The sequence below is a fragment of the Pseudorasbora parva genome, chromosome 8 (assembly GCF_024679245.1).
Source record: "Pseudorasbora parva isolate DD20220531a chromosome 8, ASM2467924v1, whole genome shotgun sequence".
Lineage (NCBI taxonomy): Eukaryota > Metazoa > Chordata > Actinopteri > Cypriniformes > Gobionidae > Pseudorasbora > Pseudorasbora parva.
The window spans coordinates 29,053,592-29,072,480 of record NC_090179.1 but is presented as its reverse complement, the minus strand read 5'-3'; the positions used below and the strand labels follow the sequence as shown (position 1 = coordinate 29,072,480).

At 37.3% G+C, this 18,889-nt stretch overlaps 1 protein-coding gene across 2 annotated transcripts in view; it reads left to right on the top strand.

Annotated features, from left to right (window-relative positions):
- sez6b (seizure related 6 homolog b) overlaps window positions 1–18,889 on the top strand; it is a 244,640-nt gene that overhangs the window by 11,355 nt on the left and 214,396 nt on the right. Inside the window, exon 1 of one of the 2 annotated variants that reach the window (XM_067450670.1) lies at window positions 15,978–16,360. The exons of the other annotated variant lie outside the window; for it this stretch is intronic. Coding sequence (XP_067306771.1) covers window positions 16,276–16,360 — 85 coding nt within the window. The 5' untranslated portion in view covers window positions 15,978–16,275. Of the gene's footprint in view, window positions 1–15,977; window positions 16,361–18,889 lie in introns of those variants that run through there. 2 annotated transcript variants of the gene reach the window in all.

Here is an 18,889-nt window from a genome sequence, read left to right as displayed (position 1 = left end):
TTTTTCTATGTGAATAGGCCTAGTGTGTTGATCATCAGATCCTCATATGAGAATGATTAGTGAAGGATCATGTGACACTGAAGACTGGAGTAATGATGATAAATTCAGCTTTGATCACAGGAATAAATTACACTTTACTATATATTCACATAGAGAACAGATGATTTACATCAGAATAATATTTCACTCTATTACCTTTTTTACAATAACTTTTTTTTAACATTGCATAAAATCTATGGAGACTTAATGCACAAGTGTTTGTAGTAGGCTACATAAACCAATCATAAAATTGGCATAAAATGTAGTAGAAAAAAATTATAGATATTAGCAGTTATTGTTCAGCAGTGTATTTGATGTATAACTGAATTAAAAGCAAGAGATGCGATAAATTATATCGGTCAAAAAAAAAAAGGTCTTACGATGACTTTTCTGTCCCCCTCACTTCTGAAAAGATGGCTACACCCCTGATTAAGGCAGTTCTGAAGGCCAAAGGGGGTCAAACACAGTATTAGGATGGTGTTCCTAATAATCCTTTAGGTGAGTGTGTATATATACACACACACTGTTCATGCATACATACATACAGTACAGGCTAAAAGTTTGGACACATTACTATTTGTAATGTTTTTGAAAGAAGTTTCTTCTGCTCATCAAGCCTGCATTTATTTGATCAAAAATACAGATTTTTTTTATTTATATTGTGATATATTATTAAAATTTTAAATAATTGGTTTTCAATTTATTATACTTTACATGATCATTTATTTCTGTGATGCAAAGCTGAATTTTCAGTATCATTCCTCCAGTCTTCAGTGTCACGTCATCCTTCAGAAATCATTCTAATATGATGATTAATTTTCAAAGTTCGAAACAGTTCTGCTGCTTAATATTTTTTCATAACCTGTGATACTTTTTTTTAATAATACTTTGATGAATAAAAAGTAAAATAAATAAATAAATATTTTGTAACAACAATATACACTACTGGTCAGTAATTTGGGGTCAGTATTTTTAAAAAAAAATAAATCAATAATTTTATTCAGCAAGGATGTGTTAAATTGATAAAAATTGATAGTAAAGGAAATTTATATTATCTAAAAATGTTTTTATTTTGAATAAATGCAGTTCTTTTGAACCTTTTATTCATCAAATATATTAGGCAGCAGAACTGTTTGCAACACTGATAATAAATCAGAATATTAGAATGATTTCTGAAGGATCATGTGATAGACTGGATGTCACATGTGACACTGGAGTAATGATCCTGAAAATTCAGCTTTGGTTTAACTTAAAAAAGTAAGTAACCTGGTTGCCTTAAAAATTTGAGTTCATTGAAATTAAAGATTTGAGTTGATACAATGAAGGAAAATTGTTTAATAAATAGAAACTCAATATTTTTATATCTGAAAAACATAAATTTTAATAAATCATGAAAATAGCACTATTTGGCATGTTTCACTGCGTCATCAGAAATAAAACACACATTTATCCAATATGCTTAAAAAAAATCTTTTAATAATATTTTAATAAAGGTTGTCAAATCTCAAAGAATGTTCATTGTATTAACTCAAAATTTTAATGAACTCAAAATTTTAAGGCAACCAGGTAACTTTTTTTCTAAATATTTTTTTACAGTGTATTTACATTTTTGATCAAATAAAAGCAGGCTTGATGAGCAGAAGAAACTTCTTTCAAAAACATTACAAATAGTAATGTGTCCAAACGTTTGGCCTGTACTGTACATACATATATACAAGGTATTTCTTGATGCATGATCCTTCAGAAATCATAGTAAAATGTTGAATTTGTTCTCAATTATTATTATTATCAATTGTTTTTTGTGCTCAATTGTTAATTTATTTTATCAACGTTGAAAACCATTTTTGCATGCGTAATACTTTTGTGGAACCATGATACATTTTTGCCTGGCTTCTTTGATGAATAGAAAGGTAAAAGGAACAGCAATTATTTGAAATAGAAATATTTTGTAACAATATAAACTCCTTGAGGAATAATTATTAATATTATATAATATTGTAATATTATTTTGTATAGTACATATTATTTACCCATAACCTTTAAATGGTAGTGCATCATGGTTTCAGAAAGAAAGAAAGAAAGAAAGAAAGAAAGAAAGGAAAATATCTAGCACTTTTCAACATTGATAATAATAATAGTGTTTCAGCATATCAGAATGATTCAGAGGATCATGTGACACTGAAAACTGAAGCCATGATGCTGAAAAATCAGCTTTACCATCATAGAAATATATATAATTTTAAAACATAAGTAACATATTCAGAAATAACCTAAATATTTCATATTACATTTACTGTATGTTTGATATAATAAATACAGCCTGAAGGGGGTCGCACACCGGACGCGGAGCTCGGCGGCGCTCGGCGGCGCGCCACGCAGCGTCTCAGGTATCGCACACCAGACGCGCACATTTTAAAAGGCTACGTTTATTATACATTTCCCCAAAATATGTTTAGACTTTATTCAAGCTGTTGAACTCATAATGTAAAACAAATGTGTCTTGTAGCAAAGGTTTAAATCAGTATACCTTAACGATAATATACGTTTAATATAAAGCCTTGAAATGGCGCTCTGTGGCGCGGCAGGATTTAGAACAACTTCCTGAGTCGCCGCGGACAGGCGCCGAATGCCGCCACCGGTGTGCGTACACTCATTGAAAACAATGTGTTCGAATTTTAAAGACGTGGCGCGCCGCCGAGCGCCGCCGAGCTCCGCGTCCGGTGTGCGACCCCCTTTAGTGAGCAGAAGAGACTTCTTTCAGAAACATTAACAAAAATCTTAACCCAAACATTTTTTCTTAACTGCTGAATGATATTTCATTTCAGCTTACGGCACGGCTTCTTTCAGTTGGTTAGACTATTGTGCTTGGACATTTGTGATATTAATTAGCAAATGTTTGTCTTGTGTCTAGTTTGGCATGTTGTTGTTTTTACTTTTTAGTCTAATAGTTTACATCGATATCTCCTGTACTGCTGATTTATATTGTCAGCTTCATCTTATAGTCTTTTCAGATAATAAAGGCAATTTAGGTCCCACTGACCCCAGGAGCCAGAGGCTACTCTTCGGGGGCAGTCCGAAGCTCTGTCTTCTGTCGAATATGACCACAACATCGGTTGAGCAGTGAAAGAGCGTGTCTGGTCTCTTCGCCCTACTGCACTCCTATCTGTTCTGCTGAGTGTTGCCCTTTAACTTTTGATGCGAGGTTTATATGTTTTGCTGCATTGCCGGCTGCAGTTTAAGGAGCTTAGGGTCACTATCTACTCACTCACAGATGTATTGCTTGAATAAATAGGGCGGGACTAAAAAATATAGAGGAAAAGCAAAATGTAGTCTTCTGACAGTTCAATACTGTAGGCCAGAGTCTGATGGGTTGAGAAATACAATCATGCGCGGTTTGTTTTCTCTTCTACGCTCTTATTGCAGCCCCAGGGATTTTATTAATTCATGAATTCATTACTCTCAAATATTCACACACTAAAATCTCAACAACAAAAACAATCTGCGTAATGTTGTTTTAGGCAGGCTTAAAGTGGCAGATCTTTTTGTGAAGCTTTTGAGTTCTAAGACAGATAAAGGGATTTTCTGAAGCATGATAGTCTGTTTCTACTTGGCGAAGCAAGTTTAGGAATGACTATACTGAAGTATAGGACCTCTGTAAAACACATGCGTTTGTGCTTTGAAGTTACAGGTTCAGTGATTCCCCCCCCCCCTCCATTTAATTTCCTACTCGCTGTATTTTGTGGGTCTTTTTTTTTATGTATTTTTTTTTAAGTGCTCAGTAACACACAAAAATGCCACTTGCGACAATTTTTCTTTAAGACAGATGTCACCATGGTGCAAGGCTTTCATTTCCCCTCAAGCTAAATGCTTTATGCTTGCCCTTGCATTTATGTGTGAGACCAAGCATGCAGGTGGACTGCTTGATAGATCCCTGCCCAGTGGGGCTGAATGGCCGCTGGGTCTGTGGGTTCTTTGTAGCGCAAACCAAGGCTCCACTGAGTGTCTAAGCTGTGGTGACTGGTCAAGCTTCAGTCTGTACTGTTGACATGGCCACTCACTGCGACAGAGCACTACGGGAACTAGCGGAGAGCACAGGATGCAACTTAAGGATGATGAGGTTGTTTAGATGTGCTGCTGAGCACTTATACATGTACTACACTGAGGACTTTTATGTCCTATAGTGTGCACTTTCTTTCAAATGTTTGAGGTTGGAAAGAAATTATATTTTTGAAAGAAGTCTCTTAGGGTATGTTTATGCGTACAACGGTGTACTAAAAACCACTGTATTATACATGCCAGACCAGTTGTTGGCAGTGTCACTTTTTAAAGAAAAACTACACGCCTACACTGTAAAAAATTTTTTGTTGGTTTAACTTAAAAAAGTAAGTAACCTGGTTGCCTTAATTTTGAGTTTATTGAAATAAAAAATTTGAGTTGATGCAATGAAGGAAATTTGTTTAATAAATAGAAACTCAAAATATTATTGTATCTGAACATAAACTATTTTCATGAACATGAACATATCTATTTTCATAAATCATGAAAATAGCACAATTTGGCTGCGTCATCAGAAATAAAACACACACAATTACCCAATATGCTTACAAAATCTTTAAATAATATTTTAATAAAGGTTGTCGAATCTCTAAAAATGTTCATTGTATTAACTCAAAATTTTAATTTCAATTAACTCAAAATTTTAAGGCAACCAGGTAACTTTTTTTCTAAATATTTTTTTTAGGGGGGTCCATGGTTAACCGATTGACCGATTAACCGTTAAAAATTGCGTAACCGAGTGAAACATTTTACTCGGTTAAGTGGCGTCAATGACGTGCTTTGAATTTAGTTGTAATATATGTTTGCACCCCTAGAGACCGCAAGAGCGCTGCCAGACATTTGTAATATCCACAAGAAGAAGTCATGACCAGCTTTCTAAGCGGGCAAAGAAAGCGTGGGAGCACTTTAAAAATGAGAGTGACGGGGCAAAATGCAAGTATTGCAATGCAGTGCTTACCGCATTTTTCAGGCTATAAGTTGCTCCGGAGTATGAGTCGCATCAGTCAAAATATGCGTCATGAAGAGGAAAATAACAAACGTCGCACTGGACTATAAGTCGCATTAGGGCAGAAGCAGAGCAGGAGCCGCGCGCGCTGTGCATAACGGAGCAGAAGAAAGAAAGTTTTAAGTGAGAAACTTGTGAATGACTAGAGAAAAGCAGACGTTACTTTAACTGTAATGAAGAAAACAAAAAAGCTAATCGCGGACTGAAAGCAAGATGGCCAGAGCTGAAGGGACGAGTCCACAGATGCTTGAACTCTCTGCCGGGAGAGGCTCAGCCGCGCGAGTCAAACGCTGAGTCTGTGTGAATCATTCTCGGCTGCATATTTTACTAATGCCCTAATCATGCAGGCGCCCTCACCTCGCGGCCACTTGCATTGCTCGTGAACTGGAGCGCGCATCTCATCCTGATTTAACGAAACTCAGCGTACGCCTCGCAGACATGAAATAGATCTTAAGAAACTTGAAATGTCTTTTAACAATTTAAAATGAAAAGAAATAGGCTACTCTCTGATTATGTAATCCATGATGTGCATTTCTCTCTATAGGCGCGTTCACTACGGAGATGGTGGTCGTCAAATTAATAAACTAAAAATAACCCTGACGCACACTATGGTTAACCGAGTATTAACTGCTAAGGGCCTCGGTTAACGGTTAATGAAAAACTTGAAAACGTGCAGCCCTAAGTGTATAGACTGAACACAGAGACGATAATGCTATAATTTTAAAAACCTTGCACTTTAAAACCAGTTTGCACTTTCAGGCACCCAAAATGCCCTTGTTGTATAAATTAACAGCCAAAACACATAAAACTTTTCAGAAAATTGAGCAGAAGTCATAGACTGTAAAAAAATATGGACGTAGTGTCCGTGCGCCACCCATAGGGTTGTGATAAACCGTTCTGAAGCTTAAAGTAGGGTCGAGCTGGGCGTTGCCATCTTGTGAGCGAGTCATCGTGCGTCCCGGATAACAAAAAATGGGCAAAAAGGCAGGACGTGGGCGGAGCTTAGGTGACGCAATGACTATAGATGGCGGATAAATGGCTATCCACCTGTCACTCAAGGTAACCACAGCCTTAATTATGCAGAACTTTAAAGCTTTATAAAACGTAAACAAATGAGTTATAAAAAAATTCACCCCTCACAGTTGTCATTAAGGTCAAAAGTAGCCGTTTAGGCAAAAACCACAATTTGTACCAGGCTGTAAACATGTTTTTTTCTGCTGTAAAGTTGGGAATATTAACATGGGACTCAATGAGATTCTCCTCTCTTCTGGAGCCTGTCCCTAGTGGCCAGTCGATGAATTGCAGTTTACATTACTCCCATATTGGGTTCAAGAGAGATCGCGGGAGGTTGCCACTTGGCAGAAGTAGTTAGGAGGGCAGAGCCAACCTAGAAGTTTCTGTATATTAAATATATATTTTTTGTAATTGATAATTTAATGCATCATTTTAAAATCTTACTGATATTAAACTTTGTGTATGTGTAATTTGAGTTTCTCAGATTCATTCGCTATTATGTAAGATGTATTTATATCATAAAGAGATTGTATTAAAAAAAAAGATTTATACAGTGACTTATAATTCATGTTTTTAATTAAAAATTGTACTTTATATTTTTTAAGTCTCTCTGTCATTTTAATCCTGGCTCAAAACAAAATGACATTTTATTTATCCAGTATATTTAGATAGTAGCCACTGGAATTATTATTTCCATATGTTTTGAATGCGAGTCATTCCATCAGCCTCAGGATCCACAAGACAATAAAAGTAGTTTACAGAATGCAGATGCATGCAGGCTTGTGTCTCATAAACAACGAGAGAGGCCATTGTCTCATGGCATAAAGAAAGAACAAATATTCAAAGACTCACACTGTGTATCATAATGCTCAAAACAAGGTCTTGAATCGCAAGGTTGTTATTTGTATTTGGTTTTGTAGCTTTGCCAGATGGCTTGTGCGGGAAGAATTACCTCATCAAAAAAAAAGCTTGCTATCGACTCAGTTTATGGTACACCATGTCCTACAAAAATTGAGAAGAGAAATATCTGCTTTTTGCATGAAATGAACTGAAAGAGTTTGAAGACATGCATTTTAAATAATTTAAATAGCTCAGTGACTTTAGACAGAAAGATCTGGTGGTCAGGCTTGATGAGAGTTGATTGCGCTGAGAACGAAGCTGGGATTGCATAGAACTGTAGAGCATTGACAGTTCAAGATCCTGTTCTCAATTATTGTGGTGAGATCAGAAACACAGATTTCATTACGATTGAAGTAGAAAGTACATTATTGCCTTTCTCAGCCCGGATGATAAAAAGATGATTGTGGTTTTGTTTTTGCGGCATGTCGGGCCAAGCTTTGTTGAACAGGAACGAAACTAGATACACTATCTATGCCAGAGTAGCTCTAGAGTTAATCTCTAAATAAAGTGATCTTTTGTAATATATATATTTTTTAATCCAGTATTTTAGATATTTACAGTTCAGACAAAAAAGGAATCGTCAAGTGTCTCTCATTCTTTTTGCATTGGCTCATCTCCTTTGGAAACAGTGGGAGGTGTTTGAGCAGTGTTCAGACTTCAGAGCTTGGCCCTGAACGACAGGGTGATTGGCAGGTGATGAGCATGCAGGAAATGAGGCCCACATCCTATCTGGGTTGGCTCAGCGGTGTAGAAAAGACTCTTATTAAACTCGTTTAAACCCTGAACTCTCCAATTTGTTTAGCTATAATCTCAAAAAGCAAGCACATTCTTTTAGAAGGGGAGATGTATTGTTTTGTAGCATGAAACAAGTGATCCAGCTATTAAAACTAAATTACAAAGTTTCCAAGTTATTGTACCATCAATGACGCTGATACACTTTTACGTCTGAGAGTATTTTCTCTGTAGTGCTATGACTTAACGGGTTAGTTCACTCAAAAATGAAAATTCTCTCATTAATTACTTACCCTGATGTCATTCCACACCCGTAAGACTCTTCGTTCATCTTCAGAACACAGTTTAAGATATTTTATATTTAGTCCGACAGCGTATCTAAGTGTATGCACACTATACTGTCCATGTCCAGAAAGGGAATAAAAACATCATCCGAGTAGTCCATGTCTGACATCAGTTGGTTAATTAGAATCTATTGAAGCATCAAAAATACATTTTGGTCCAAAAATAACAAAAACTACGACTTTATTCAGCATTGTCTTCTCTTCCGCGTTTGTTTTCAAACCACAAATAAAGATTCAAACGGTCATGAATCAGCATATTGATTCATGATTTGGATCGCGTGTTAAACTGCCAAACTGCTGAAATCACGTGACATTGGCGATCCGAATCATGAATCAATACGCTGATTCATGACCGTTTGAATCTTTATTTGAGGTTTGAAAACAAACGCGGATTCATAACCGTTCGAATCATTGTTTTGAATTCGGCCCATCACTATATAAGTCGTTATTTAGTTTTTTGCGCACAAACTATTCTCACCGCTTCATAAAATGATTGTAGAATCACTGTAGTAAGATGGGCTTTGTAACGACGTCTTTAGTGCCTTTTATGGGTCTTGAAAGAGGAAATGACATTGGTGTCAGCCTTTCTGAGCCATCGGATTTCATCAAAAATATCTTTATTTGTGTCTTACGGGTGTCGAATGACATTAGGGTAAGTAATTATTGATAGATTTTAATTTTTGAGTGAACTAACCCTTTAAGTCCTGAAATACGGACAACGTCTGAACTGTTTCTTGCCATTAGCTTCTTGCAAACAGCAGGCGAAGACAATTACTTCTGAGTAACCTCGAGCTTGTGTTAAATAAATCACAGGCTGCCCACATTAGTTTGCACATTTGATGAGTAACTTTCTATCCTAATAAAGCTCACAGACACTACCATGGACATAAAACCCCATTCATCAGTTACGACTAAATATAAACCTCCAGACTGTTGTTATTCTCCCCTGAAGCGATCCAGAGCCCATAAAGTATGACCTCCTTCTCGTCTTCCAGCTGCGTGTGAGGGCGCAGAATTGCTTCCCTTTGATGACCTTAATATTTAATTTGCATGCATTATTGTCCAAAGTGGAGATTAGTGTGGGTGTGTTTGACTTCTGAGTTAATTCAGATGAATGTAAAATGTTTTTGCCCATGATTTCTGGCAATATTTTAGCAAGATACTAAAATATGAATTAATAAACCTAGCTTTTAAATACAGTGGTTTTCATGATGGAACCCAGAACCCAGGTGCAGAGCCATATCCGTTGCAGGATGACAATGTCAAGATTCATCAGGTTTAAACTCTGAAAGAATGGTTAGGAGTGAACATGAAGGATCATTTTCACACATGAATTGGCACCTCTTGAGCCCAGATCTTAAAATCATTGAAAGTCTTTGAGATGTGCTGGAGAATACTTTTCAGAGTGCTTGACTCTTGCATTGTCAATAGAAGATCTTGACCAAAAATTGATCCATCGAGAGGTGTGTACATTTTTGGTCAAGGTCTTGTAGCAGGAATGTTCAGATACAACGAAACTCTATAGAACTGATGCACAGTTAATGAACATTACTGAAAGATATTAAAAAGACATACTATAATAACATATGAATCACCATGACACAAGAATTTACCATACACATAAGACCTAAGATAATATCTAAATAATTCTGTCAGAACTGCAAGATAAATTGGAGCAGTAAGATTTTTTTGCAAGTTTTATTCATATAAAAGATTAATGTAGTGTTTTATTTATATGATTTGCTATGGGAAGTTTTTGGGGTATGTGCTGAAAAATGAAAACCACTTATAAGTTGATATTTATTGAGTCTTAAATGGAGTTAAATTAAGACTTAAATGAACGTAAAGAGTTGTGTGAAAAAAGGATGTGCTTCAGATACATTTCCCGTGCTACAGTAAACTAAAAATTAGCCATTGGGGCGGCAGTGGCTCAGTGGTTCATGTAGATTGTCTACAAACCGGAAGGTTGGTGGTTCGATCCCCGGTTCCACCTGACCAAGTGTCGAAGTGTCCATGAGCAAGACACTGAACCCCAGCTGCTCCCGACGAGCTGGATGGTGCCTTACATGGCTGACATCGCCGTCGGTGTATGAATGAGAGAGTGAGTGGGTTAATGTGAGGCAAGATGTAAAGCGCTTTGGATGGCCATAGGGTCTGTTAAAAGCGCTATATAAATGCAGTCCATTTACCATTTATTTACCATTAAACAAATATTTAAAAATACTGCTGTCTTTATGTTGTTTCTACATTAATTTAGAGATTCAAGTCCATCTATCCACCTTTTTCCTGAACGTGGAAGTCTTGCCCAACTCACAGCGGAATTATCCTTTACAATGTCCTCAATATGATAAAAGTGCACATATATACCTTTTATGGGGAGTATTTTACATGCTCATTTTTCTCTTGTCAACCTGACATAAAATGGAAGCATATGGCAGTATATACATAATTTTTTTTTCAGATTTGCTGTTGCTCACAAACATTTTTTTGGGTAATATTTTAGTAATTTAGTAAAAAGTTTTATTGCATCTATGGTTTAACATCCATGAAACCTTTCCATTCCACAAAATGTTGTTTATAGTGGAGAAAGGTTCTTTAGATTTTTTTGTTTAAATCTTTACACTAAGAAAAAAAAAAACTGAGACCCAAGACATGAACAGCACAGAACGTCACAGTTTGTCATCTCGTAATTACAGTAATTACAACATGGATTTAACGCAGCATAAGACCATCTCTGGTGAAGTGACACAACTGTCATCATAAGTAATTACAAAGGCGGATGTTGAACATCTGAATTTAACTACACACACACTATATTACAAAAGTATTGGGACACTCCTCCAAATCATTGAATTCAGGTGTTCCAATCACTTCCATGGCCACATATGTATAAAATCAAGCCCCTATGCAGAATGCTTCTACAAACATTTGTGAAAGAATGGGTCACTCTCAGGAGCTCAGTGAATTCAAGCGTGGAACTTTGATTGGTTGCTACCTGAGCAATAAGTCATTACTATAATTTTCTCACTACTAAATATTCCACGGTCATCTGTAGTGGTATTAACAAAGTAGAAACAATTGGAAACCACAGCAACTCAGCAATCAGAGCGCGGTCAGCGCATGCTGAGGTGCAGAAGTCACCAACTTTCTGCAGAGACAATAGCTACAGACCTCCAAACTTTATGTGGCCTTCAGATTAGCTCAAGAACAGTGCGTAGAGAGGAATGGGTTTCCATGGCTGAGCAGCTGCATCCAAGCTTTACATTACCAAGTGCAATGCAAAGCGTCAGATGCAGTGGTGTGAAGCACGCCACCACTGGACTCTATAGCATGAATACTAGTGACATATCACGCTTCTCTGTCTGGCAATCCGATGGATGAGTCTGGGTTTGGCGGTTTCCAGCCGAACGGTATTTGCCTGACTGCATTGTGACAAGTGTACAGTTTGGTGGAGGGAGGATTATGGTGTGGGGTTGTTTTTCAGGGGTTGGGCTTGGCCGAGTGAGTTTGGAGTGGAGGAACTTGACTGGCCTGCACAGAGTCCTGACCTCAACGTGACAGAACACCTTAGAATTAGAGAGGAGACTGTTAACCAGTCCTTCTCATCCTACATCAGTGCCTGACCTTACAAATGCGCTTCTAGAAGAATGGTCAAGAATTCCCATAAACACACAACTAAACCTTGTGGAAAGCCTTCCCAGAAGAGTTGAAGCTGTTATAGTTGCAAAGGGTGGGCCAACTCCATATTAAACCCTACGGATTAAGAATGGGATGTCATTAAAGTTCATGTACATGTAAATGTATTAATTTAATTAAATTTTTTTGTCCTTGTAGTACCTACTCAGAGACTATGCGATTTTTCAGATTCAGCTTTTATTTGTAGTTTTTACTGATTGTTGATTTAATGGGATAGGTCACCCAAGTTGATGTCTTGTCATTCAAAACCTATATGACTTCTATGGAACACAAAATAAGATATTTTGAAAATTGTTTTTTTTTTTTCTTCTTTCTGTTTTGTATACATGAAATGAGTCAAAACAAACAAAACATTTTTCTAAATATCTTCATTTGTGTTCCACAGATGATTGAAAGTCATACAGGTTTGGAATTAAATAAGGGTGATTAAATAATGACAGAATAAAATTTTTTGGCAGTTATAATCCTTTAAGCACTGACACCAGAGAGATTTAACCTCAGGATACTGACTGGTAGGCACAGGCAACCTTAATGCTTCAGTGAACCCTGGCCCAGTCAAGCTTCAGGGGAATAACCCCATTCTTGTGAAACATATGCATTCAAACAGACAGCATACAGTGGAGCTGGTTAAGGCTGCAAAGCGCCAATCAAGAAATCAGTCATTTTCTCCTTGTTAAGTTTGTCTAAACAGGTTGTAATTTCAGCATTCTTACTTTTGCAGTGTGCAATCATAATTACCAGTTTCCGTCTCGCCACTGAGCTTGGAATAGTAATTATTACATAGACAGACAGAGAACATTTCCACATAAACATGAGTGTGCTCCGAGGGAAATACAATGAAATGAAAAGGTGATGATGGCTTCCTATAATTCCAATATTGGCCGGCAGATGAGTACTGCATTAACATTTGGTGGTTAACGTTCATAACTCTTCGCTCTGCAGCATCACTTAACATTTCTATATTATTGCCACAAAGTCCTCTGTCTCACCTCATGTATATTTCATGAGTGTTGCTCTTTTCCTTACCATTTAGTTCTTTGCGGACTGCAAATACTGGGAACTGATGAGCAGGTCATTGTATGGGTAATTTTTAGGATAGGCTTGTTTTCAGATTTTCATTTTTCCATTTTCCACTCTAGATTCCTGTAAATTATCACTATAAATGGAGGCAGTTTGCTTATAATTAGATGTTTTTATTCCCCAGAATGACCCACTCCAACGGGAAAGAGTGCAGCAAAACAAAAAAGTCTTAACAGTGTCGCTGTTGCAAATAGCTGTGATATTGCTGTAATTGGCAAGTTATTGCGGAGACAGGTATAACAAGCTGTGTAACCGTAATGTAAAATGTACTAAAATACCTTTCTTATACTTTCAGTAATTGTTGTTTTTAAATAAATTTCAAGGCTAAAATATAAATATTACTTTCTGAGCCATGAACATCCAAGAACATCCAAGTTTGACCTGAAAAAAAAGGACTTTTCATAAAAAGGTCAAAATAACTGGATTTTTGAGTCTTCAAAAAATAAGGGTGAATTATGGAATTAAGCATTTTGACCAGAGGTAAAGTTGCCTTTTAATTAGAAGGTTTAAGTATGGGATGTACACTACCATTTCAGATTTTTTTTGTACCATTTCAGATTTTTTTTGTACCATTTGGAGTTGGTAGGATTTTCACAAAGGCTACATTTATTCAACCCAAAATAAAGTAATATTGTAAAATATTACAATGTAAAATCAATGTGTTCTATTTAAAAATATTTTAAAATGGCCATGACATGTTTTTTATTAGCTTAGAAATCTAGACACACCCTAGCGGCAGCAAATCTAATCTGCCGCAAGTGTAGTCTAGCAACTCTCAATACACTTCCGAGCTGTAAAAGCCAAACTCTGGTCGGGCCAATCACATCGTGTATAGAGTCGGTGGGCGGGGCTTAACATAATGACGGCCGAGTTGCGCTTGCGTGCTTCTAGTAAACACAGAACCTGGCGAACGGCGGTCTTTCGAATCAGCTTTGACCGCGACTCTGGAAGACTTGAAGTTAAGCTTTTCTCTGAGAAAAGAACAAAGAATGGCACAGAATACATTTTCCCTTTCTAAGAATGACTTCAGAGTTTTGCCGACCGGATACGGCGAAAGTTTAATCTATCAACTGCTTCACCTTCGTTGCTCTGGTTGGTTGTAGTGCTATCCAATTGTGTGCAGAGGGAGTTTGAAAGAACCCCCCCCCCCCCAGTTTTTTATTATTATTTACCTAATAATATGTACCTAATAAAGTTTTTATTTGCATAAATATATACAGTTGCAATCTGAATTATTCAACCCCCATGACCTGCAAGACATGTTGCTGCCGAGATTTGAATTTTATGAAAAATATTCAACAAAGACATCAGTGTACTATTATAGAAAGTTTATTACACATTTCCATGAGACCGTAAATTTGATTTAAGAAAAAAATCTAATTGCTAATTCATTCTGACCCTCTGTCTGAAATCATTTGTTTTTAAGGGGGTGTTCTTTTAAGGCATGACAGTAAATGGCTGCTGTTATGATTGGCTAAAGTCATTGCATAGGAAACAATATCAGCACCCACTCGCTAGGCTATATCACGTAAGTGGTTTAAAACATTATCCATGCAAAACTGTAATTTACAGACAAAGCATTATGCTAAACCATTCACTTCTTCCTGACGCTGGTATCCTTTTGAAGTCTCGGCAGAAATGAGCAAACGAGCTGTTTAAACAGGACGCGTCAGTGCGCTTTCATTTACTCTTCCAGTTGCCCTCTTGTCGGCAGACTCCAGCATGTGGAGTACATCAGAAAGTGCGCGGGAATCTGTGTACTGCATCCAGTGTAGATATTGTCAGTCATAGCTTCCGATTTGTTTCTGCCTGTGTGTGCCCACACTAAATGAGCTAAACACGGCGACACGTGCACAAAAAAAAAAAGCCCCATAAAATATTTTAGCATTACTCAATAATTAATTATACTTGGTGTTCGTTTTTCAAGAGTTCTGTCTTTCTTCCGTGCGATGGTGTGCTTGATGAATTAATTAAACAAAAGTTATTTGCATGTTGTAATGCTAAATGTAATGGTAAAACGATGTGTAGTACGACCAAAATCCGAGCTCGAAGCCCTTCCCTCGGACAACACGTCAAATACGCATTTGATTTTAAATTTACTCTCTATAAATTATATGTAAGTGTGTATTGGATACAATTAATTGAGAATATCTTCCTTTTTTTCCTGGGCGCTCGGGGGTTGAATAGTGAAAGTGTTGGCAATTGTCTGCCATTACGCGACTGAACATAAGTGGGCGGGCCTCTGGTGTGATGATTTTAAACTATTCGTTGATGTCTTCCCCTGGAGGCAGGCATATGCAAATGTATTTGCCTGTGTCGTATCATAAATCCCACAATCTAAACCAGCTGTTTTTGGAGCTTGATTAAAAAAATGCTTTATGTATAATGAAGAGGATGTTTTAATGGTACAAAGAGCTCTTATATGTTAAAAGATCAAGGCAAATTTTGTTTCCCATGTCACGACCCCTTTTATTCCTTATTGCAAAGCTGAATATTTAACATCATTACTCCAGTCTTCAACTCCATATGATCCTTTAGAAATCATTCTAATATTCTAGGTGGGTGAAACATTTCTTATGGTCAATGTTGAAAACTGTTGTGATGCATATTTTCAGGATTTTTTTGTACCGACCCTAAACTTTTGAATGTAGTCGTGTATTGTTTCCTATGCAACACTGACTTTGAATTTGCAGACACAAGTTTGTAAGCATTAATAATTAATATTATTTTATGAAAGATCTGTGCTTTTATGGAATAGAAAAAGCCTCTTAATTTTAATCTCTAAAGTTCTACACATAAATTTTTACTCAACAACCCACAACATGTATCAGAACGACTTTTAATACAGACACAAAAATATGTTTTAAATGAAAAATATTTATTTATTTATTTTATAAAAATTTATATTTTAGTAAATACATATTTGACTAACTGAATAGAGCAAAAACATACACACACTATTTTAGATGGCAGTAACCAGTTTAATCCGAGCACTTTGATCTTGTAGGGCACAGCCGACCACTTCCTCCTTTCGCCTCAGTTAGCAGATGGAATGAAATACAAATGGTAATACTCGAGCCATTTAATTGAGGGCACTATTAGATTATGTACGGTACAAACTTTGCGCGAAGCCTGAAGTTGTTCCAGTTGCTGACGCTAGGAGCTGTCCGCGGTACTGAAACGGCTCGACTCAGTCTGAGAGGTGCTGACAGAAATTGAACATTCTCTGGCTCTCCTCCGTTCACAATTATAAATCTGACCAGAGCTCCCGTCTCGCGCAGCGACCTCGTTCCTCACGGCGCGTGCGGCGGAGGTCTCGCGGAACGTTTGTGTCCTGCTCCTCTTTAATAATCGGAAAGTGTTTTAATACAAGGACATATTCTGTGAAAGGAACCCACTGCCGCGAGCATGAACTCGACAAGAAATTACAAACCAAACATGGTCATTCTGATTCTGGCCGTATTTGCTGGTGTGGGGATGACACGAGGGCAAGGTAAGAATTCATATTTTCACATTCTAAACATTAGAAATACTTGTTCTGCTGTCCACGCGATTAGCGTTAGAGGATACGCGCAGCTCCTCAGACCCCGTCGGGTAGATGATGTGAGCGCGAGACCCATTTCTCACTGTATTGTACATTTGTTGGCGGAGGGGAAAAAACTCCGGTTTGAGAAAACATCTTTGTCGAGGAGGTTATTTAAGACGTTTCACTAGTACTTTGGTTGCACGCGAGCAGAAATATGTTCTCTCAATAACACATCGCAGAGCAGATGGACTCGTAAGTCACAAAGTAATCGGCGTAATTATGATAAAGCACGCATAGGATGGACAGCACAGCGCGTGACAGTGTACATTTTATTTGCTTTGCGCTCATATTTAATATTTTATTTAAAACATTGCGTGTGTTTTATTCCAGCCCGAGCTCAATGTTCCAGTCTCTCGTTTTCTTTTTTCACGTGTAATAGCTGTTTGTTCTCATTTAGTTTTATGTAACATAAAGTTAGTACGCATGGTAGGCAGATTTATCTTTGGTTGGATATTTCTCATCGGTATATTAAATATGATTATGTACAACTTGGTGAAAACTTTGAGGTTCAACAGGTTTTTAATTTGGGGGTCACAGTGTTGTGTGACTAAGGAACATTGTTTTTCTTTTACGCTGATTTAGAAATGGAATATACTTTCAGTGATGATAATTCACCTTTATTTTTTCACTGTAACCGCTGTAAATTGCATTTTACTTAATGTAAAAATCAATACATAGGCTTTTATTTAAATCTCAGAGAGAGAGAGAGAGAGAGAGAAAAGATTATGTAGCTCTAAACTGTAGGCCTATGTTTCTTTACACCACACCATTGGTATAATAAGTGAGTGACATTTGTAGAGTGTTACATGTTTCATTTCTAGTATTTGTCACTTAAATGAGAGGACATAACACTATAACAAACTCTCTCACACACACGTAGTGTTTCCATGTTTTATGGGGACTTTCCATAGTGGTTTTTATACTTTACAAACTGTATTTTCTCTCCCCCTACATTGCCCCTGCCCCTAAACCTACCCATCACAGAAAACATTCTGCATTTTTACTTTCTCAAAAAAAAAAAAATCCCTCTATGATTTATAAGATGTTTTCCTCATGGGGACCAAAAAATGTCCCCACAAGGAAAAGGATTTCGGATATTGCCATCTTTGTGGGGACATTTTGTCCCCATAACGTAGGGATTACCAGCCCACACACACACACACACACACACACACACACACACACACACACACACACACACACACACACACACACACACACACATTGCCACTTGACATTGGTGTCTCAACATATGCATTAATATTGAAGGTTACATCTGTAGAGTAGTGCATGTTCATCATTTAAACACTGATTTAAGTTTACACAATATATAATACTAAGTGCTGTAGCTCTGCAGTTTGCTGTATATGCCATAGCTCACTGAAACCTGCTACAGTCGTTTTCAGGCACAGTGTAGTCCATGTTGCACTTCATTTTCACTCAAAGCTGTTGTACACCGCTACCTCAGAGCTCTGTGTTGTTTTTAGCTTTTGTCTGACAATTCCCCTCACTCTTTTTGTCTTACTGTAAAAAGCTCTGTGAGCAATACAAGGGATAATCCTGTGTTATTTTTCAAGAGCAGCTCCATGCAGTATTCTTTTGAGAGATGCGCAGCAATCTATTTTCTGTGTAAATATTCTATCTTTAAAAATGTAAGAAACAACAGGAATCTTATTGGGTGCCAAGCCAACCAGGTTATGTTTTTAAATGTATGCTTAATTTCCGTCTTGAAGTTCTTCCGATTCAAGAGCGCTTTTACACTTTTACTCATCTGTCAGTTTCTGCGACGGAGACGCTTGCAAAGCAATCGTCTTACAAGCTCCTCATCATTCCAGAACAATCTTTCATTTGCAAATGTGATATGTTTCAGTTTTAGGTGGCAAATTGCTCTTCATAGTTGAGACTGATTGAAAGAATCTGAGGTTTTTCATCCCGTCTCTTGTCTCAGACTCATCTTGCCAGTCTTAATTGCGTCTCGCGCTGTATTGATTATATATTGGTGATTGGAACATTGATCTCTTATGCTATTGAGTGTATGAGCGTTCAGTCACCTTCAGGACGGGTGTGATGAGGCTTCAGGGCTACGCGCTGAATGGCTCTTACCTTGAAAAGCACTCTGACTAATGCACAGCTCCATCATTCCACACTGAGCACAGACAGCAGGCTAAAAGCAGGGCCCACCACTCACAAATGGATGATGGGCTATACAAGAAACGCAAGGTCAGCGGGTCAATTTGCTCGGATCTGCGCTGTCCTGCTGTGATAGACGCAGATGTAAATACATATTTAGTGGCTGCGCACCAGGAAACCCACCGGAAATGTTAATGTGTAAAAAATCTGTGAATCATGTAACGGATGTTTTGACCAAAGCAAAGGTGCATTAGCAAGTACAAATGTTTTTAAATGAGATTCACTGGTGTATAGACACCCTCACGG